Consider the following 22,961-nt stretch of genomic DNA (forward strand, 5'->3'; position numbering starts at 1 on the left):
GTCTTTTTTGTTTGTGCGCATCTCCGCCGACATGACCGTCCGATGTTCTTTCCCCAAGATGGGTGGCGCTTCCGGTCACATCCTCCAGTCTGGGAGAGGATGTCACCAGAGGCTCCACCATTTTTGCAGAAGTTCCCTGGAGGTTATCTCCGGGCAAATTAGTGAATTTTCCAGGCATACCATCTCCCCAATCCTCCAACTGGAAGAGAGCATATCACCAGAAGCCATTTTTTGCTAAATTCACTGGGTTTCTGGGTTATTAGCTTTAAGTTGAAGAGCCGGTCTTGGAGATGGCTGGCACTTATCACTAGTATGCTTTACTTGTTTTCTCTGTCTATTTCAATGCTGAATTCCTACCCATATAAACCTAAAAAATGGCCTGTACTTGCATGGTAACCATGTGAGTTTTTGTGTTCATGCTCATCCACGCTTGCTAACCACAGTCAGATGTTCTGTAAGCCTATCACTCTGGTGCGTTGCTGATATATTTTACTGTTATGGTTAACTAGTAAATGTTTTAATTATGTTCCCACTTTTCTCTTATTTTGCAGGCCTCTTCCATGCTCAGAGCGTCTATAGCACCCATGTACGTTTATAAAGAATTTACCATACCGGCTGAGTGAGATAAGGAGAAATACAATGCTATGGAATGCATTTAACTGTAGATTACTGCACTTAATGCTGATTTCCACACCTATTTCATATCACTTTACTCTTTTGCTGCAAGTTATTTCAATTAGTTTGCAAAGATATTGTAATGATCATTCGTGTGGTTTGATGGCTACTTATTTTACCAGAGAGCTGTCAGGAAATAAATTGTGCTTAATTCTAGTTCCTATCCAAAAATAATTTTCCATTACAAAAAAAGAATGGAGCTAAAAGCAAACAAATGAAATGCATCAGTACAAAGGCATGCAGACCTAGGACCTGCTGAACAATACAACCAAAGTAAAGTTGATAGACTGAAACACGGTTATTATTTTATGTGCCTTAATTGCAGCCTGCTATTCAAACAGAGCTTTTCTGCTGTTGATACAGGCTTCGTTCCATTGTGGAGATACAATTTATAATTATATGAGGGGTTCCGCCCTGGACCTGCCCTCTTAGGCCTACTAGATGTAGGACCAAACTATAAGCCTACTCAAGATACCGTAATGAATATATAAAAGGGCAAATAGTATGAGTTTTACTTCAGATCCATGACTTTTAGATAAAATGCAATTTGTTTTTTCCCCCACTGAAATAGAAGCATTGTTTTCATTATAAAACATTAGAATTATGCAAACGATATTGCGTACAAAAATGTTTTTTGCAAACTTTTCTTTATGCTTACATTCCTTTGGAATATAAGCTTTGTTCTTTATTCTCATTTATCTCTTTTCTCTTTATTCTCATTTCTTTCCTTTGTGGTTCAGTAAACTGCAGGAGATTCCTTTATTACCTTCGTTGGATTATGAGAAGCTGAAGAAAGACCTGGTGTTTGGAAATGATCGTCTGAAAGCCTTTATCCTTCAAGCCTTGCGTTGGGTAAGGAGCTCATCCTCCCTTACTGTTGATCAATACATGGTCCATTTGTTATTTTTGATCAGTTTTTAATTTCTCTTCCCCTGTATATGGTTTCATTCAACATTTTCATGGTTCCTCACTCCATTACATAAAATGCCATCTTTTTTGTAAGCACCTGGAGATTTCTTAGTACACTTGGTATGACATAACCAGGGTAGAATACACAGGCACAAGGAAGTTCTAGTAAGTAACAGAGCTAAGAGGTGGAGAAAATATTTTAGTGGCAAGTAAAAAATGTCTATTTCTCAAGATGTTTTGGGTAGGTGTCCACACAGTGTTTGTCATTGTTTTGAGCTATGGAGGCAATGACACCAAAGGTTTGTGAGAGGGTATGTGAAAGGCAGTATGACTACATAGAATACCTTTGACTTTTAGTTGATAATTGGGTTCAGAAAAGGAAATGGTTTCTGGGAAACTATAGTCAATAACCCTTTATACTATTGGTGTGTCTGTTTACCATCTGCTGGAGGGACCTACAGGAGACTAGGCGTGGAAATGAGTTACCCCACTACTGCTGGGTCTGAAGATTAGATTGTGCAGCTTAATGCGCATGTAGACAACAACCAAGCTAATACATCATTGTTAGTGGCATCGGAGCGATGTGATCTATTTTATCTAATGAGTCTGTCTCTCAGCACAAACTTGTATTGATGGAATTGTAAAGCAGGGGACTGCCATAATGAAACCCAATATAACCATTTTGCAATCCCATCTTGAAACGGGAAAACTAGTATTTTCTGGTTGTAAAAAATCTTTTCCATGTTAAAAAAAAAAATAAAAAAATCATGCATGGTAAGAACAAGAAGAGACTTTTTAGTAATGACATGTTTCAATATAGACAACTTATTGGTATATGTGAATATTACTATAACAAATAAATTTTCATTTTTATTGAACTATTAAAATTGGGGGTAACCAAACCAGAAAAAACAAAGTGGAGAAATAATTTAGGAATAATGTTTATACAAATAGTCAACACTCAAATAAGAGGGATCATCTTATTAACACTCTACACTCTGAGGACTTCAAAAATCGAATTATTCCAGGGTACAGAAAAACCCGTTATATATATATATATATATATATATATATATATATATATATATATATATATATATATATATATATATAGTTTTAATAAGCTGATTTTAATTGTTCACTAAAAATTACATTTTATTTGTTATAGTAATATTTTTGTGGATTTAATTTCAGCTCCTCAAATGGTGAGGCCTTTTCTGTTCTTGTTTCCAAAAACAACCAGAATCACACAGTGATTTGTGGTTGTACGGTATCTAAAACCACTTTCCTACTCAGCCATTTGGGAAATGATCTTGTTTCAGTGGTATGTGAATCGTACAAGCCATTACAATCATATAGACATATCGGTGCTTCCTGACATATTCTGCACGTAAACAAGGTGTTTTTTCTGATATATTTGTCTGTCTGTATCTTTATCTCTGTCTTGCTCCAGTAATGTAAGGTCCTGCGTTGCTGCTTTATTATACTACTCTGCGTGGAAGCATTGAAACATTTATAAATCTGGGTAAACCTAAAACTAGAACTAAAAATACAGCATGAACCGCTCTGCCTACAAAAGCTTTAAATGTTCTATAAGCACTAGCTCATTTTTTGGGTGAGTCTGGTTTATTGCCCCCTTTCAATGTCATTTAATTTTTCTGTTTTGGAAATTGTGTATATTGATTTTTTTTTCTAAATATAGCATTGCCAAATTGCACTGTAATTAGTTCTAAGATCCCATTTGAATCATAATTTTTTGTTTCTTCTACCTCAGCGCTTTACACGTTCCCAACCTGGAGAGCAAAGAGACACTGTTCTTCAGGCTTATATTAGCAATGACCTACTGGCCTGTCATAATAATGAGCAGGTGAGGAAACTCTGTTCTCTGGGGGCAATTTGTGATAAAAAGGACAGAACAAATAAAAGCACCAGTCCTATTCTTATTGTTTTCCTCTATGTTTTATTTTCATGTTATCTTGCTTTTTTTGTTTCACCACTTTTCTCTTTCTTTGTCTCTTAAAGAAAAACGTTCTGAAACTTCTCCATTCTAGTAATGAGGTCGTCAGGCAATATACAGCGCGTCTGATCAATGCATTTGCATCTTTGTCTGAAGGTAAGATACGATCTCCTTATAAGAACAGACCATTTTCCCCATGTCTTTTCCTGGTATTGCTTTTATTCCAATCTTTACATTATTATACATCAAGTCTAAAACCTCTAACATTTTAACAATTTTCTTGTGAAACAGAAACAATCCCAAAGGGGACTTGTAACCAATAAGATACGTGGTGTTAGTGATGGGAAACAAGAGGGCACTCGCATATGCACATATGTCGAAAGCTCAAGGCACTATAGGTTAATAGGGTGCAAACCTCATACAATACAAGTGATGTTTGCCTACACATACCGGCATATACAATGAATATGTGAGCTGCACGCCGCCATATGTGCTTGCTGCAATGTATTATGAAATCCAATGCAAGCCCCCCCAAACATGTTGGTACCTTTCTCATTAATGGTTTTCTTCAAGGGTTTGATCTATCTAACTAAAGCCTTTTTGAAGTTTATATAACTCCCCGTTTTCAAAAAATTCAAAATTATTAAGGAAGTGGCCTCATTACATCACCCACTTAGTGGTGGCACACACATAGCAGACCAGCAAGGAAACCATCTGCCAGTGGTTTTATGAATGAATATTATGTATGTAAATTCATTAAGCATACATGAACTCAAATCAACAGTGTTATATATGCATATACGTCCATTAAACATACATATACATGTGTAACAGTTTATTAAACACACGTAGAATGAATCATTGTATTAACGTATTTCATGTTGATCGTAAACAAAAGGCGTGATATCCATTCTGCATATTTCTACTGGTTTGAATTCATCTAAGTAGATATGTTACATTGTTTCATAACTTATATATACAATCAGTCATAGAGAAAGCAAGTATAGATGATAAACAGAAGCAAATCATACGAACACAGATAAAATACCAAATCATAATGCTACCTCATTATATTTTACTAGCATCCGCAATCCAGTTTTCAACTAGTGTGTATATTTTATTATATGTATTGATGTCCACAAGTCTGAATACCACTTGCCTCAGCAATATTGAGGCTGGTGCAAGACCCATTATCTTCTCAATAGAGTATACTTCTAGGTAGATGTAAATACAAATCCAAGTCAAATTTGTCATGATTCTGCTTTAAAAAAAAATGGTCTTGCAGTGTCGTCAGTGTTTGGGTATGAATATTTATTACCAATGCAATGTAGGGCTCTCACTGTTGCCAATTTAACCTGACTGCTGGAGCTGGATGCTACAATAAGCAGAATAAATACCCTGTAGAGAGAGCGCATAGTTCTGATATCAACTCTTAACTAACTCAAACTCACACCAAAGTAAACACAACTATTTCTCAAACTGTACGTCATCAAAACTATACAGCAACTACATTATGTACTTTACAGTTCTTTCCCTGGTGTGGCGTATTCATTAATGTTTAATGGGGAGCTAATAATAAAAGTCCTATGTAATGGAATTGTAAATACATGACTGGGCATTTGCTAAACCGATAAACTCATGCAATGCAGGTCAAATGACTGAGACAATCAGATTATCAATTAAAGTACATTATTTGAAACTCAGATTGCGTACTAATACCTGGTAAAGCCACATGTAGTAAAGCAGTCGAGAAACAAATGTTGTGGACAGTGGGATACACTGTTACATATCATTTGACTTCTTCTTTAAGAAGAATTATCAACGTTCTCTTTATAATTCTACGTTATGCTTCTTTAGGCCGGGTTTATCTCTCCCAGAATCCTCGCCTGCTTCATACCCTTGAGGAAACCCTGAAGTCGGAAGAAAAGGATTCAGTCTCAAGAGAGAATGTTCTGGGTGCTCTACAAAAACTTAGCCTCAGGTAGGACGCACCCTGTAACCGCTCATAACCGTGAATGCATTTATTTCAACAGAAACTAGATATAGCTTTGTGATTTGTTTGTTTGATTAGTGTGTTTTATTTGTCAAATTCTTTTTTGCCGAGCTATGTCCACACACCAAAGAATCCGTGACATAATAGCGAGATAAACTATTTTATATATATCTATATATAACGATTCGTTTTATATGGATGTTTGTCCTATGTCTAAATGTTTGCTTTAACAGCTTACTTTTTAAGCTCAGTATTATGAATTGCAGTACATTGTTACACAATCTAATAAAGGTGTGGGACTTGGCTCTCTTCTCTCAACGTGATGACTCCCTGCACTGGTCAAACTGTTAGCAAATAGAATTGATTTAATTAAAGCTATAGAAACCAGTCTAGTAGCCGCCATATCACCAATAATATTAACATTTAATATTGAAAAGTGAAGACACATGCTGCTTTCAAGGGTAGTTTTAATGAAGTATACAAAGAATTCTTCATACTGTCCTAAATGATCACATTGCTCAGAGTCCATCTATTCTTGAGATCCCTCTCAATCTTGAGATGCACCTCTGACATTGCTGAACTACAAAATTATATTCTGTGGTTCCTGTGGGACCATAGAAGACCCAGAATATTATGGTTATGATGAGATTAAGAAAAAGGAACAGCCATGTGAATATGGCAGACTGGTTAGTGCAAGTAGTCCAGTGGCACTAAAATCTGAGGCTGTGTCAATGGCTCAAGTGCATGGAAGAGAGGTCCTCTGGCTTGATAATGTCTTTTGCCCTCATTCCAATCACCATTCCTTAAAACTGTGGCCCTCAGGAATGTCCCCTTGGTCTGGAGTCAGCATTGTTTGACAGACTTGAGTATGTGTGTGCAATCCAGTTTACTTATTTAAAATTCTAGATCTCGAGAATGTGTTTTTCCCCCCATTCCATCATCTTATTCTATAGTGATCTTGAAGATATCGGTGCTGAGTAGTATGATTTTTCTTTTTCCAGGCGCTCTATGCAGTCTGCCATGATCCAGGATGGCCTCATCTTCTGGCTGGTGCAGGAGTTAGAAGACACGGACCAACTTTCAGACTACACTGTGGAGTATTCTGTAGCACTGCTCATGAACCTCTGTCTTCGGAGTGCAGGTATGCTTATCTCCTAGTTTGAGATAGTGAAACTTGTTTTGTTTTATGGGATGTGATTCGAGGAATGGTCTAGGGGAGAACCTTACTGAGAATTTGTTTTTGACTCGGCCTGATAGCCAAGATCATCTGCAACAGTTATATATTCCAGGGTGAATCCGTATATTATATTTATACATTATACAGTATTTTAATTATATATGTGTACATGCATACTGTTCCCCCTAGCTAAGTGGTACAGTCTCTCAAACACCTATAATATATTTGATATATCTGTTTGCAGTAATAGATTTTTTCGGCCCTCAAAAGATTTAAACACTAAATTCAACGTGTAGTGATTCTTTGACCCAAATAAATGATGTATCACAATTTTTAATGATATGCTACTACCTATTATCCATCATCTAATTGCAATTTAACAATTTCATGGTCGGAGCATATATTTCATCTGTTTCGGCTGCTATCAATACTAGTATCATTTTACATAGCTTGATGTCGACATCGTATTATTACACTCTATAAACTATTACACTTGCAGTAAGCAACCTTATATAGCAGAATAAGGAGTCTGTGTTTTGTCATAAACAGGAAAGAAAATGTGTGCCAAAGCTGCAAGCCATGTGCTAAGAGTTCTGTCTGACTTGCTTGGCCATGAGAATCATGAGGTTTGTACCTTGCTAATCTGTCTGTATCATTGTGTGATAGCAAAAGTACAATTACACCCGTATTTGCCTGATTATAGGTCACACATATACATTGGGGTGCATATGTTTGTTAACAATCCGGTTACAGACACTGCATTCATTTTCTAATCTGTAAAATAAAATAAATTTATTTTTGAGTTTTCTATTTAAGTAGCCAACTTTTTTTTAAAGGTCCTGGGATGTATGTGCCCAAGAGGATCACGATAAGATAGGAAGTGCAAATAGTTTTGATGCCATGGCTATGTGGGATTTGTCCAGATATATTTACTTTGGCAAAGAGACGCAGAGATGTGCATAGAGAATATGTATCAGTGAATTGGGCCTTTATGTATCTGTGTTGATCTTAATTTGTCATACCTCTAAGCAGTAAAAATAATATTTATATATAGTGGCCATCAATGACCATGCAATATATATATACATGCATGACTAAAATAGTCAGCTTCTATGACCTAGTCAGTAAAAACCTATATGTGTATATCTTCATCCCCAACAGATTCGCCCCTATGTGAACGGAGCTCTGTACAGCATCCTTTCTGTGCCCCCCATACGTGAAGAATCCAGAGCCATGGTGAGTTACCACTATAATAATACCACTTGAGCTCGATTAGAGCAACTTCGTGTGGTTGGGTCTGATATCACAAAACAAGGGAAAGACCACCCATACCTGGAGTTGTTGTGTGTTCTGTAAAATCAAAGCTTCTTATTTCCTTGCCTTCCAAGAGCAAAAAGTAATACGAGTATGGAGCTTGTTGGGCTTTCGTTTCTGCCTTGCTGAAATGTGCATGCATTGTCCTCAGGGAATGCAGGAAGTTCTGAGATGTTTCTTTAAAGAAGGGAACGCAGATATGAATCGCCAGCTTGAGTTCATCATACGGCAACTTAACTCAGGTCAGTATCCATGAGTAGAAATGACTTGGTTTAGTACTTACACATGAAACGTTTTATTCCTACATGTGCCGTGTTGGTCCTGGAGTCTTGTCTGGTTCAGAAGCACACTTCATCCAGACTTCATAAATACTAGGTCTCTGTACTCGCTTTAAATAAAGTGCACATTTTTTGGATGATGTCAGGCATTTCTTTTAAGGAGGTCTCTAGTAAATCTGATCATTATAACCCACTGATGTACTATATTGAACAAACATCTTTGTGAAGGCTAGGACACTAATTCCAAGACCTGTTCCACTTCATCTTACAGAAGAGAAGCTTGATGAAGTAGCAGAGTCTGACGATGAAGATGAGGCAGAGGATGATGAGGTGAGCATTCTCCCAAGCATGCCATTTATTTGGATACAATTTTGTCTTTGGCAAATCCTTCCTCCTGTTCATAAAACACTATAACAAATGTATCTATGAATAATATTTGCATATGCATGTTTATACAACTTAAAATGTACTTTTGGTTTAAAGGAACATTCTTAAAGGAACATTCTTGAAAAATATGACACACCTGTTCCTTCTTAGTGGAAATGAAAGCCCTCTCCCACTCAAATATTTCTGCATGAAAAGTTCTGTAGAGGTGCTTGGCCGTGCCCTAGGACAATGCTAGCCTGTTCAACCGGCCAACACACCAGTGGCACAGATTAGTCACAGTTGGGTTATTTTGTGCCAGAGTTCATTCTCGTTATGCGAATACTTCCTCCTATAGAATGGCACGTGCGAACCCAAAAATATCCAAGGTATTTTATCTCAAAGAGCGTGAAGCTATGCCTCAAAAATACCTATTCAGCAGTAGTTATTGCTCACTATATTCCGGTTAGCACCAGATGCAGGTTGAACTGATATTCCATAACTCCAGCCTGCTTTATCTGTGCTGCTTGTGTGTCGTACAGATGTCTTCCTCAGAGGTCTAAGCCAACATTTGCAGTTCCCCCTAAAAGCCTGTTGTGCTACTGATTTCCCATTCACTGTGCCGGTTTTGGGGGAGTCATGCAAAGGCTGTCTGGTACCAGATCACTGTGAACGTTTAGTTTCCCTGCTTGCTCATGGGCGTTCCGTGTGCGCGATGGCCTGTCGCACTCCTGACTCTTTAATTCTAGACATGTATCTTTCAGCTTTCAGACCAGGCTGGCATTTAGAGAAACTGGACTGGCAACCTGAAATAACCTGTTTGCGATTCTTTATTCCATACATCTGTTCCCTGTTCACCATTGACAATGGAATTTCATCACACTGCAACACAATACCGAAGTTGCAAAGCTATCTTGGCACAGGGAATTTCCCCATCCTGCCTCCCACTCAGAACAAAAAGTATTATAATTGCTGTGTTAGTAACTGACACGGTGAATGTTCTGACAAACAAACTGAGAGTTCAGCTCTTGCTATTTCTTTTTGTGATTCACTTTATGCATCACGTTGGCCATCTTCTTAAAGGGACATTCCAGCCATCATATTCACTTTAATGCATATGGTAGTTGAGAGATCCCTTTTCACGGTGTCCCACCTTAGAAATGCAGAATCCCACCATGTGCATTTGCCCCTTTCGCAACCCCAACAGCTATTCGGCCAAACACAACTCCCGACTGGTGATGTATTCACCCCTAGCGGGCTCAGCTCTGTGATTCCAGTGGGAACACTCTCCTGCCTCTTCAAATAGCTAATCACTTGTGTGAAACATGGGACAACGGAGGAAGCTGCAGCTTCTAAGACCTTGCTTAGCACAGCACAGCGGTTACATTTGGTTCTTGTACATTAATAAAGAGCTCCTTTACTGACCTCTAAGCTGAAGGTGTTTGTGTTTATTATCATGTGCTTATACGAGTACCCCCATTTTAAGACTACATTTTCCAGGTTTCTTCATTAATATTAAGTGCAAAGTCGCCCGTCATTATCCACGGTGTGTATAGATACATAATAAACCTTTGTTTATTATGATCATACAACTTCCCTCCCCCCCATTGCATTGCACCTGAGTGGGGTATTGCTTTTGGGGATTATTTGTTTGGAACAAAGCATCTCCTGTGGACCGCGCATACCAGAGCTAGAAAGATTATAGATGCCCCTTACATTGGGACTTGGGGGGTGGGGGCACATACCTTTCATCCATACTGCTCTTTGTTGGACCCTAATGAGATCACCTGAAGGAGTATTGATGTCTATAAGCAGGCTGGATATATTATGTGTTATCATTGATTGTTCTTCGGCTGCTATGAATTTTTTTTGTTTCCGTGGTTTATTGATTATGTAGAATTCTTTAAGCATTGTGAGCAGTACATGTACCTCTATAATAAATGGTGCTAAATGGATACACCTATTTGTATGTAAAAGGAGACTTATGCCTGATCGATACATTGTAAGATTGTGTGGTGTGTGTGTATATATATATATATATATATATATATATATAATGTTTGTTAGATGATGCCACCTTTTTAAAAGTCACTTTGTGAAATTTCTTCCCTGCAAGATCTGCCTCGGCCGTCTGTATAGCTGAGAACAGCTCAGCCACGCAACGGTGTCATAGTGCCTATAAAGTTTGTTGGAGGATATATATATATATATATATAAATATATAACATGATAAATATACACTTTAATTGTTTTCTGTTTTCCCACCTGTCATTCTCTCTTCGTATGAGCCATGCTGGCTTCTTCTGTGTTAAAAAACAGAAACTAAACTCATATCTTAATTTCATGTTTTTACATCCGCAAAAAATGTGGGCAGAGGTTTAATGCTTTAGTAATCAGTTCACGTTGAATGTAGTCAATGTATTCAGACACTTGTGTGACAATTCAGACTATTAATGTGCAAATGATTTTGCTTATATTAATGTTTCTTTGCGTGCAGGAGGACCAAGATATCCTGGAAGCTGATCTAGACAAAGATGAAGTTATTCAGCCTCAGGCTGGGGAGCTGGCTGGAGAAAAGCTCTTGACTACAGAATACCTGGGGGTATGTTTAATGCTGGATAGATAGCTTCATTTAGCTTGCTTTAATATGAAATGATCTATCTCTATTTATTATCAATCTTTGAAAGTCTACTACCACCACTGTAATGCCACACTGTTGCTTTCTGTTTTCATATAGATAGAGCCATATTCCCATACCCCGAAGCCTCGGGAGCATTACTGGATCAGCTGCTTTCACTTTCCCGGTTTTGCTATTCCTCTGGGGCAGTCAGTGGGTTGCTGGGAATCAGAGGAAAATAGAATAAATACAAATAAAATACCTAATTTAGGCAAGGATGTGGATCGCTATTTCCAAACCTTCACACGTTTGCCAGACATTCCATACCATAGTGTCTTCCGCTCGGTAATCCCCATACAGTCGGTCTCCTGCTGTTTTTGAGCAGATTCTTCATAGGTGTAAAATAGTGTTTTTAGAGAATAAAACGTAGGTTTGTGTCAGACTGATCACACAGGGTAGCATCATGTGGCTAGAAGCCGTAGCATCTCGCTTCCAAGGAGGAGCTAGGAGTGAGCAAGTGAGCCCATGTAAATGGTGATTGCATTTAAATACGGGATAGTTGGGGTGCCGAGTATACTGAATATGTTGGGGTTATGTCAGGTCAAGGGGGATATATTCAAATTTGAGATGACTTACTTCAGTTATGTGTTGTCGCCGTGTTCAAAACAATTTACCCTATCTATGGTTATGTTGTCCTCTGTGGTCTTCTGATTTAGATAGGTCATGATGTGAGTACTTAATACATACAATGCCACGTGAGGAGACACATGCTACGTTTTACTTTCCTTGCAGATTATGACGCATACACTAAAGGCAAAGAAGAGAATGTTTCCTAACATCTTGCAGAGCATTGATGAACCGTTACAGAGACCTGTAACTCCCGGCACTCAGCGCGCCGTGCATACAATGTGAGTACATACTACATACTATCATCAGCCATACAGTGACTATGTGTGCACAGACTGTATGATTGATTAATACATACTTGAGGTTATTTGGTTTAAATTGAAAAGATATTAAGAATTTTTTTTTAATTTGATTGTTCCTTTAACCCTTTGGGTGCCATTTACGTATAGCAGTGGGGCTACCAAGGAAGATATGCCCACCTGCAGGATCTGCGCATGTAGGTGATGCCTTTAACTTGGCATTTAACGATCAGTTTAATGAATCCTAAAAAAGAAAATGAATACCATTCTGTAACTGTTTTTGAATTTGAGCTCTGTGCTGTGTTCAGTAATCCTGACACAGGCAAAGAGTAATCAGATTTGTTGTCCAACAATAACTTGGAAGGATAACAAAACTATTTAGACTCGGCTGTTGGAGCCACAACCACATCAATGTTTTGTCTGACACTTTTAAAAGGGAAGTCCCATGGAAATACAGATATTTTTCTTTGAGCATTAGAGTGCGGTGTAAAGTAATTATGTCATTTCATTTTGTTCCGATAAACTTCCTTTATCTGCTGCCATTGTAAGTCGTGGTATTTTTGGTGATTCCCTGAATAAACACCGCACTCGAGTGATTATTTATGGCAATGCGTATGAAGTCTGCTCCTCTATGGAATGTCATTAGTCTGTGAGTCTTGGTGGTCTAAATAGGGTCCCGGACACCCCTACAATATGTATATTAAAGCACTCTGTTCTGCCAAATGCATCTCCTGCGGGGCATTTAGGTGGGGAATTGGGAAAGGTGCATTTGGGGGGATTCTGCAAAGTGTCGCCATACATTTACTAAACAGACTGAAAATATAAAGCGACCACACACCTATCATATGCATTAAAGTGCATAAGATAGCTGGAGTGTGCCTTTACTGAGCCATGCTGTTGTATACCACAAGGCAGTATGATTGGTGCCTTAATGCAACTTTTATTATACCACTATTCTAGGCATGAAAACAAAATGTTGCCTTCTATGGTGGTATAGCAAAAATATTTTTTATTTTCTATGGTTTGGTTGGATCTTGCCCCAGCTGTAAGTATATTGCAGAGCATTACACCTAGGTTTTTTTACATCCATGAATTGAAGCATTTTCAGCAGGGTAGGGAATAAAGATCACAGCAGAATCAAATTTAACATTAGAAAGACACCCGATGGCACCTTCAGCGATATCCACAGATACTTTAACACTAGGGTTTGCCAATAGTTTGGTATGATGCCGTCCTCCTCCTTTTCTCCATCCAAAAGTGCGAGGATGCATCAGTGTCACCTGTTCTAAAAAAAACGAAGAGAAACATTAATGTCATATTGTCCACGTGACAAGCCATTTTAGTCCTGTTCTAAAATGGCAAAAAGCCATATGTGAGATCTTCATTCTCTTTTGTCCATTATCTCTTTCTGTGAAATCACTAATATTCCCAAGGTGTATTGTACAAAAATGGCTGCGTCTGACAGCATGAGTGGGATATTTCACTATTGATTTTTTTTATTTTTCCAGGCCAGAGAACACTGTCCTATCTTCACGCACCTCAAGCTGTGTGAGAATCAGCAAAATGTCTTCCTTTTCCAACTCAAGGCCACCCACTCGCAGTGGTAGTCGCTCTAGCACTGCGGATTACTGTGTCTCATCAGCGTGTGAGTAAGGGTGGAATTTTACCGGGTGTCACCATATGGACTCTTTCTTTTGGCTGTACTGTTTTAAGGAACCCTCTAACACTGTTTAAACTGCATGGTACCACGTCACACATAGAAACATGGGTCCAATCTGAAGCTTACATTCAGAATTCTTCTGTACTTGTGGTTGGATGAACAAAAAACCTCAACTCTTTCGGCATATGATGGAATGTGTTCAATGTCTTAGTAGTGAAATGTGAACCTCTGTGGGCCACTGGGCAATTCTTTTCCTCTAAAGGAGAAAAATAAGCATGGGTGACCCTAGACATTCTCAAATGTTAATCTACAGTTTGGCGTAGCATGTGAGAAATGTTACATCATTGAGTGAGCCCAAAATGAGCCTTTTGTGTTGGCCGATGCTCTGTAATGATAAAGTCGGACACAAAACGTAGGCATGCTTTAGAAATACTCTGTTAAGCATAAATGTACTGTAATTCACCCCATGTTTAGGCGAGGCCATTTCTATGAAGACATACTTGTACATTGTTGGCTTGAAAATGGGAATGGTCACGATAAGATAGGATTCTTTTTCTGGGGAGAGGATGTCAAATCTGAAATGTTTGATGTCCGTGTGCGTTGGGAGATTTAGCATCTCTACTTTTGTGTTACGGTCTTTAACGCTCTGAGATTCGGTTGTCACGTCATTTGCCCGCGCTGTGACCCTGAACAGGTGGCACTTCTAGGCAGACATTCAGATGAATTTCCTCTGACCAAAATCTGCTGAAGAGCATGCAGGAAATCCCTCTTCCTGTATCTTTCACAGGAAACTGCGCATGGATGCTCTACAGTATTTCCACGAACGCGAAAGAAATCTTAGAGCTGCACAGGCCTGGGAAAAAGGCAACCGTACCCTTTAGTATATCACACAAACGGGAGAACACATGCTAATAAATGACAAATTGTTTCAATTTGTGTAAACCCTTCCTGCAGGTCAAGTTGTTTGTGTACAATCCTATAGCAGTATATACAGCTCTGCATGTGTGGAGTAGAAATGAAATCACACTTCCTAAAGCTGGCGTTAACTATAGTTAATCTTATTCGTTTCTATGAGCGATTTACGTGTTGATGTATGTAGATTGCAGGGTGTTATACCGGAGATGATATAGCGATGATCGTTTGCTTCTCTGTCTTATTGCAGCCATGGATTCAGAGTCGTCTCAGCTCTTTGCTCCAGCCAGTCGGTCAGACCAGCATGGAGCGCTATCTCCTCCTTCACCTCGTATGCTGGACTTGGCCATGGAGAAAACCAATGGACACAGCAGCCGGTAATGTAATCGTGCATAGAGCACTCATCACACAGCTTGTGGTATAAATCACGTAATTGAAGTACAAAGCAATTGAACACAAATGACCCGCTACACATCTGCCACATTTTGTCTATTATTGGTAGGAAAATGCGTATCACTGAAGCAACACAGTTTATGCAGCCATTTAAGGTTTATGTAACGTTAATCTCTTTCTCATCCTGCAGTAGCAGAACGTGGCAGCCTCTTAGTCCCGAAACGCAAACTACAAGCCCTCGCAAAGCCAAGACCCCAACCATTGCTCCCCAGTTTTCTCAGTCTGGCCCACAGCAAACAAGCCGTCCCAGCTCTGCGGGATCCTCCACCCGAAGCCGACAAAGTAAGAATAGGGGCTGAGATCATCCAAATAAATCTAAATAAATACAGGTGGATTTCATCGCTGTTTTCACTCATTCCATGATTTGGATTTTGGATCATTTACTTAAAAATATTTAAGATTTCAGACTGGCAAAATGTTCATAGCTGTTCATCTGATGCCACTCATCCAGTCACTTTCTCGATTCACCTTGTGCTCTGGATATTGGCACAAATCAGAAGCACATTTGTTTTTGCAATGCTTAAAAATGTGCTTATAATACAAAAAAAAATGATTAGACAGCTTGAAATGTGTTTGGTACAGTAATTTTCCAGCGTATGTAGTTTTGTTCGCTTGGCTATGTCTCAGTGATGAGACAGCTCTATTGTAGTCATTTAAACTATAGAAATCTGTATATGCCACCTAAACAGCTTGCAAATGAAATAATGTGGTGGGTAATTTGAGTGCAAAGTTGTGTGCGTGTTAAGCAAATAGACCTTTTTTTTTCCTCTAAAGGTTTAATTGCAAGAAAACAGCACAATCTTCTCTTTTTATTTAAGAAAAAAAACACTTTCAGTTTTTATTGTAATGTCCTGTAATTGCCTGCTTTTGTGTCACCTGACAGTAACAATAGATTTATTTACGGTATACAACACCGGCAAATTCTGTAGCGCTATTGCGATAGGGGGACAGTAATTCAACAGTAGGAAGTGTCACGGTCAGGACTACTTGCCAAGCCGTGACTGTGTGGAGGGCGTGGGCATGAAGGGGTTAATAGCACCAGGCCTCTGGATTTACTAACTTGACCCCTTAACAGGGCATAAGTTACACCAAATTAACCCCCAAATCCTGCCTGTATCCCCCCAGGTAGTCTGCCACCACTCACGATTTTGATACCGGATTCGTGAGAAATCCGAATTAGAACCTTTATCTCTATATATATATATATATATATCAACCCACCCCGGGCAAGCAACATATATATATTTATCCTGTAGAACTCAATAACAATACGGTAACGTGTTATCCTCTCTTCGGGTTTGTGGATATCGATACTAGAGCCCAAAGACAGACTTAGATTTTGAATATTTTAATAACAAAAAGACAAAGATTACACAGTGCCAGAATTACAAAAAACAAGACATACAAAAGAAAATAAAACAGCAAACAGTTCTTAAAAACAATGGGACTTAAACACAGGACCCTCACTCACGAGTTTCTCCAATAAGTAGGCCTGTGGGAACTCCTTAAATCCAGATGGTTCTTACGATGTTGTTCCGATCAGAGTATATCATGGAGTTCTGCTTTGAGGTCGCTGCATTGTCCCTAAATCAGACTTTTGCAAGCAAACGCCCCTCTGACCACATGACTGATTATATGACACCATCCCCAAGAATCGGGTCCCATCTTTGATGTGCCAATAAGTTATGGTGGGGTAAAGGTGATGGAAACCCCTCCACTTAAGATAGGAATGGAATTCCTATAACTAAGGATCCTTATCTGTTAGGCCATGAATCACCACAGGGGTCCTTTGGGAAGATGACACCTCTAGCCAGAACAGATACAGAGGGCATTCACAAAGAAACACATTTAAATCAACATCAGATTAACTCATTGAACGCTTAAACAAAGAAACTAACCACCTCTGCTGGGTTACCCTTCCATGCATCCACTACATTATATGAGTTAATCATGACAGGAAGGATGAAGTTTCCAATGTTGCATTTAGCGATGTGTAAATTCAGCAAATTAGTGCACCAGCACTCTTAAAGATATACTATTACAAAACACTAGAATTAATTATAGAAAGCAAGAGTCTCTTGTACACATTTTTTTAATTTAAGAATGAATTTAGCTGTATAAGCTGCTCTCTGCTCTATAGTTTGAAGTGGTCATCGGCGGAAGCCATGCAATGCGATGTATGGATTCTGTAGATGACTCACTGAAGTCTTGTATTCATAATTCCTGCAGCAGCGGGGTCAGATGAGATTAACTACTGTTTGTATACTGAGTAAATGTTTGTTTTCTTGGGTAAGGTGATTGAACACGTTTTTACACTGTTTTATGACGTTATGCAACTAAGATCACTAGATCTTAACACATTGAGATGCGTGTTCACTAAGACAGCTCATGGACGGTATTTCTAACCACCCTTCTGTCATCTTTATCTTACAGGCAGCCAGTCATATAGAAAATGAGAACAAGTCCTCTTCTTGGAATTGCCTGTCTTGGAAGCCTATTGCAATTAGAGCCGGTGTTTTCTATGGACCAGTTAACTAAACCAAAGTCCCTGTCACCTTCATTCTAAGCCCAGCCTAACATGATATGTTATTGTGAAGTGTTATAAAAAACTATTTATAATTCCCAAGTGCGTTTTATTACTATTTAAAAGACAGTGTCTATATCCTTTTTTGTAAGCATGTCATATACAAATCCTGAACTGTATAGCCGCTTCAAATCACTGAATATAGGAACTGAATTGAACTGCTCTTTACCCTCTCCCCTCACCCCTCTCCTTACCCCATGTCCTCGGATTAGTCTATACGTGCTTCCTATATATTTATTTAACGCTCCTAATGCTCAATGTATCACCTTCTCTGTAATGTTTCTCTTGCATTTCATGACCTTTTGATATAATCCATCCTAATCCCTCCATCCAGTTTCTGTACAACAGCTCCCAGTAATTCCTACTGTATATCTGTCTAACGTTCCGGATCATGAAGGACTGAATCAATCCCAATTGCCTGTGTTCGCTTTCTTGGGACAACAGAAGAAATCGCAGCAGCCTTGTACATGCTCTATTATACTGTTTTATAGCGTACAATGACATATTGCATGTTTTCTTTCCACTGGTGGAAGTGCACATGTGTTCCTATGGGACCCCCACACACACACCAAAGTCATGGCCACTTATCCTCGGTGGAACTGTTAGCCAATACGCGACTGCTCTTTATGGTGGCCTGCTAATTAAGTGAAAACGACACAAAATATTTTATCGTTCAGTATTTTGTAACCTTTTGTTGGCTAACTGGAGCATTTCAGTGTAGTTCTCCTCAAATCAGGGTAAGTTACAGAAACTTTGAAATGCTTGTTAAGACCACCCACAGGTTTCCACCAGGATTAGTGAGTGGAGCCATAGACATATAGTATCTGGGAAATTCATAATATTAGAGAAAGCTCTTTCTTTTATTTTTACTTTTTCATTATCTAACTGTATTGAAATGTATCGGTTTAATAATTGATTGTAATGCTACTCCTCTTCTTAAACTGTCACTTTTAAAACTCCAGATTAACACGTTGAAGGGCAGTTTTTTTGTATAGTGTCCAATCCACCTTTTGTATTTACACATTAAATGAATGATCATAAGTCTGTATATTTTATGTCATTTGTCGACCATAATTTACTTTAGCAAACCAATACCCTATTATGAGTTAACAAAATGCTGCTGTGCAGACTAAGAATTGCAGAATTGGATTGTTGTGATGCGGTGTGTGTGTGACCTAAAATATGATTACCACGTAGTTGGTACTTGTGCCCTATAGTGATTGTGAAGTCATGAGTCTGAATTTGTATCCAGGCCTGTCGTATAACTTTAGCCATACCTATGGGCCTTTTCGGGCTCACTCCATACAGACTTTGTAATATTCCCGCCAATGTTTTTCTTTCTGGCATCACTGAGGTTTATTCACTAAAGGAAGATTTGTCTGGAGAGCTGTAGTTTCAGCTCCCTTACCACTGACCATTGCAAAGGCTCAAGACGGGCATGTTTCTTCAGCGTTTCAATGATACATTATACAGGGCCAGCCAAGTTCATCCCGCACTGGGTCTATTCACCCCTTCGTGATAGAAAGTGAACTGAGGAAGCTGAAACCACAACTCCCCCTTTAGTAAATAGACCCACCTGTAACAACCATGTATGATCATACATTTATTTATTTGATGTGTTGTTTTGTAATGTAGCAGGGTTAAGGGTCAGTGTATATAGTGATTTTGTATTAATATTTAATAAAGAGCTTTATAATTTCGCCCTTATTTTGTATGTTTATTCTGAAATTTCCAATCACTGGTGTAAAAATGAATGAATGTAGACTACTGTAATGATAGGTAGCAATGATCAGCTTTACACGGATTAACGTGTAGCCAGGTAAGCTTTAAAGTGGTTACTGTCATCCTCAGCGATCAAAAACGGTTATTTTAAAACCTACGAACAAAGAAAATATTACATTACATAAAAAGTTTTTGGGCCGCTATAGATGAACATGTCCATAAATGTATAGTACTGTTATTAATACGGTTTTGTATAATAAATTGGGTGCCATGCCTTACACATTTAGCATGACTAAAGGTTTCATGTTATGCTCAAGCTGCAGTAGTACTTGGATCTCATGACTACCTCAATGCCAGAACTTTGTGGATATTTGTGTAACTAACTGCTGAGTGAAGAATCAATATAGTGTTGATCCCTGTTACAAAATGAAAAGTATTCTGTTCATTCTTTCTGGTTACTTAGTGCTGGAATGAAAAGCTAAAAACAGCGGAATGGAACCAAGGACCACAGTGTAGTATAACTCTAAACAGTGGCCTTTGTCACTATAATAGCATTTGTGGTACCTGCTCCCCGCCTCAGAGATAGATGTAGAGGAATTGTAGAGAAGTTTCAGTAGCCTGAGACTATATAACGGAGAGCCGACAACCGCACAGAGAAAGCAGGCCCTGTAGTGAATGGGAATACAACCGAGGTATGCTGGCTCTTCCTGGCCAGATGTACAGAAGAGACAAGATGCCGAGTGAAACCTGGCACATAATAACTAGCTCTGTTTCCTCGTTTACGGACAAAATCTGGCTCCTGTAAGACAAGCTCAGTTTAACTGTCCATCTGTCTACAGCGGAAAAGAGAGGAAGACGTGCGTGTGTGCATATGCCAGTGAGCTTGGAGCTGTGCTACTCTATGCAGGTACCCTGAGAACATGATCATCGTGGTGACAGCTGAGTCTCCGGATCTGCTTTATAATGCTAGGGACTCTGTGGCCCTTTTATACATGTATTTCTGCTGAAATAAAAGGCCTTGTTCTCAGCTGTTTTATTGTAAGCATGGCGGTCATGGTTAGATAAGTTAGAGTTGACCAGGAACAAAAGCCAGGGCACCATGACTTGCTCACTAAAACAAACACGAGTAACAGAGCAACCCATTCGTTTCTTTTATATCATGTTATGCGGGAAAGCAAGGATTTCCTTCTTAGATTTTATACAGGAAGCACTTATGATCAACTAATGTGAATCTGCTCGTTGGCAAGACTCATCATCCTAAAATCCCAAGCGTTCGAAGCGGCATTTCTCCCCAAAACATTCTCAAAAAGTCATAAAATAGGGAGAATATACATACTGGCATACTCGCCAGACAGGTGCCTACCAATACATATGTTTTTTTTTTTTTGTTTTTTTTGCAGTCTACTGCCCCAAATAGCCTAACCAAACCTGTATTACATTAGTGTGTATTTTTTTGATTGATTAAAAAACCCCAATAAGCAGCTTTGAAAAACCAGATAGTGTTTTTTGTGTGTGTTATATATATATATATAAAACATTCTGCCCATTGCCTTGTTTTATTTGATCTCCTCTCTGGCTTTATCATATGATTTATTTGTAAGAATAAAATATTACATCTGCTACAACTATCTGAACTTCGTTAAAAGATCTGCCCCATGAATATTATATCCTTTATAACCATTTTTAACCATTATCATTTTTGATTGAAAAACAGCAAGGAACCTTGTAGGGATGACAAAGTGAGTGATCCTGTGAAGCCAAGTGTTTAACGTGATCTTTTAGACTACTCATTTTTGTTCTTTGGGATTTCGCGTGCCAAGGTCTTACGCAGCTATTGATGCCTGTCCTGAAACATTATGCTGTTGGTGATCCTGGAACTGTTGTGGAAGGCAACGAGTAGCGCTCCCTACTCCTACACAAATATAGATGTTTGAGCCACTGCCCTGCACATAAATAATAGCATGACACTATTAATTTACCCAATGTGCACATTTTTTAAATCCCAATGTAATTGAATATGAAGTGCAATCTCTAAACAGAAATGTGCTAACGACTAATGAATTGTGGCGTAAACAGGAACAGGGAGATAGAGAGATAAAAAGGAGTCGGTTACTGCCAGGATAATACATTCCAGAGTCTGTTCCCTAGCCGGAGTCACAGGAGTTTCCAGTATGGGGTCAAACAACTACTAAGGGTTAAATGGGGCTTTTGCCAGATAATGCCAAAGAGGTATTTTGATAATTATTTGATAATTAATGCCCCTGCGATCCTCCATGATAGGAGCTGGGGGGGGCAGCTTGCTATCTGTTACTTTCACAAGTACAAGTAAGAACCATGGCCAGGGGTATCTAAGTGGGGCATGTGCATCTTACGCATTTCATTTTATAGTAATATAAAATAGATAATGTTACAAGGGAGTATATCAGTATCTCATTCCTTATTAGAAAAATAAATGATGAGTGCACCAGACTGCAAATGTAATAAATTTCATATGCATGTCAAGGGATCCTGGTCACAATATTCTCTGTTTGGGATCTGTTATTACTAAAGGAGTATATAGCAATATTCACGTCCCATATGCACCAAAGATCTCTGCAAGTCTTGTAATGGTCACCGATGACTAAACGACTTATTTAAAGGTAAACGATTCAAAGTCCAAAGTGGAGTGGCTGCGTTGATATGTTTATAATGGATCTGGTATACAGTATGTGTCTTGTTACCAATGCTTTGAAACAGCTTTACTTCACAGTTAATGTATACAAAATGTTGCTACTGAAAAGTGGTCTACATTCTATCACAACAGAAATGCTCAACAAACATTTAATTCTTTATAAGTGATTTGGACAGGACTGAGTGGGTTATCTGATAAATCCTTTATTGCGTGCCTATAGGACTAACAGAGACAAAGAACATCCACTTCTGAAATCACTAAGAAACGCAGAATAACTGAGCTGAAAAAAGTGCCCCTGGCAGTCTGCACCTGAAATGGGTGGGTTCCCCAGAGACCCCCTGATTGTCTGTATGGTAGGGATACCACTAAACTATTCTTCCCGTTTAGTGGAAGCTTATTTGTTCTTGCATACTTTGTAAAGGTGGGTTAAGGACATGGGAGAGGAGCGCCAAACAGGAGCTAATTGTTATGCTTCTTTTTCCATAGATCAGAGTTTCCTCGAGGTAAAACCAAATTTTTCCAGTTACAGTGACAAAAAATGGAAAGCAGAAATAGTTGTCACAGGCTGGCGCATTGGAGTGACAGATGTCCAAATAAATGGCTGAATGTGGGCAGGGGGCGGGCATGGCCACAGGCCATTCTAGCAGAAATTCTAGATTGTAAGCTCCTGTGAGCAGGCCCCGCCTCGCCTTTGTAAACCAAATGTTATATTGTACTTGTTATGTCCTGTATACCCATTGTACAGCACTG

The 22,961-nt window shown here is 38.8% G+C and overlaps 1 protein-coding gene across 1 annotated transcript in view; it reads left to right on the forward strand.

Moving 5' to 3' along the window:
• Nucleotides 1–17,825, forward strand: part of ARMC9 (armadillo repeat containing 9) — a 47,161-nt gene extending 29,336 nt beyond the window's left edge. The window contains exons 11-26 of the mRNA XM_053460754.1: nucleotides 552–586; nucleotides 1,416–1,527; nucleotides 3,359–3,451; nucleotides 3,607–3,697; nucleotides 5,399–5,522; nucleotides 6,536–6,675; nucleotides 7,261–7,337; nucleotides 7,873–7,947; nucleotides 8,177–8,267; nucleotides 8,575–8,633; nucleotides 11,164–11,268; nucleotides 12,076–12,191; nucleotides 13,718–13,854; nucleotides 15,032–15,158; nucleotides 15,365–15,516; nucleotides 17,668–17,825. Of these exons, the coding sequence (XP_053316729.1) occupies nucleotides 552–586; nucleotides 1,416–1,527; nucleotides 3,359–3,451; nucleotides 3,607–3,697; nucleotides 5,399–5,522; nucleotides 6,536–6,675; nucleotides 7,261–7,337; nucleotides 7,873–7,947; nucleotides 8,177–8,267; nucleotides 8,575–8,633; nucleotides 11,164–11,268; nucleotides 12,076–12,191; nucleotides 13,718–13,854; nucleotides 15,032–15,158; nucleotides 15,365–15,516; nucleotides 17,668–17,690 (1,557 nt within the window). The 3' untranslated portion in view covers nucleotides 17,691–17,825. The remainder of the gene's footprint in view (nucleotides 1–551; nucleotides 587–1,415; nucleotides 1,528–3,358; nucleotides 3,452–3,606; nucleotides 3,698–5,398; nucleotides 5,523–6,535; nucleotides 6,676–7,260; nucleotides 7,338–7,872; nucleotides 7,948–8,176; nucleotides 8,268–8,574; nucleotides 8,634–11,163; nucleotides 11,269–12,075; nucleotides 12,192–13,717; nucleotides 13,855–15,031; nucleotides 15,159–15,364; nucleotides 15,517–17,667) is intronic.
• The last annotated feature ends 5,136 nt before the right edge of the window (nucleotides 17,826–22,961 follow it).

Source organism: Spea bombifrons, chromosome 3 (genome assembly GCF_027358695.1).
Source record: "Spea bombifrons isolate aSpeBom1 chromosome 3, aSpeBom1.2.pri, whole genome shotgun sequence".
Lineage (NCBI taxonomy): Eukaryota > Metazoa > Chordata > Amphibia > Anura > Pelobatidae > Spea > Spea bombifrons.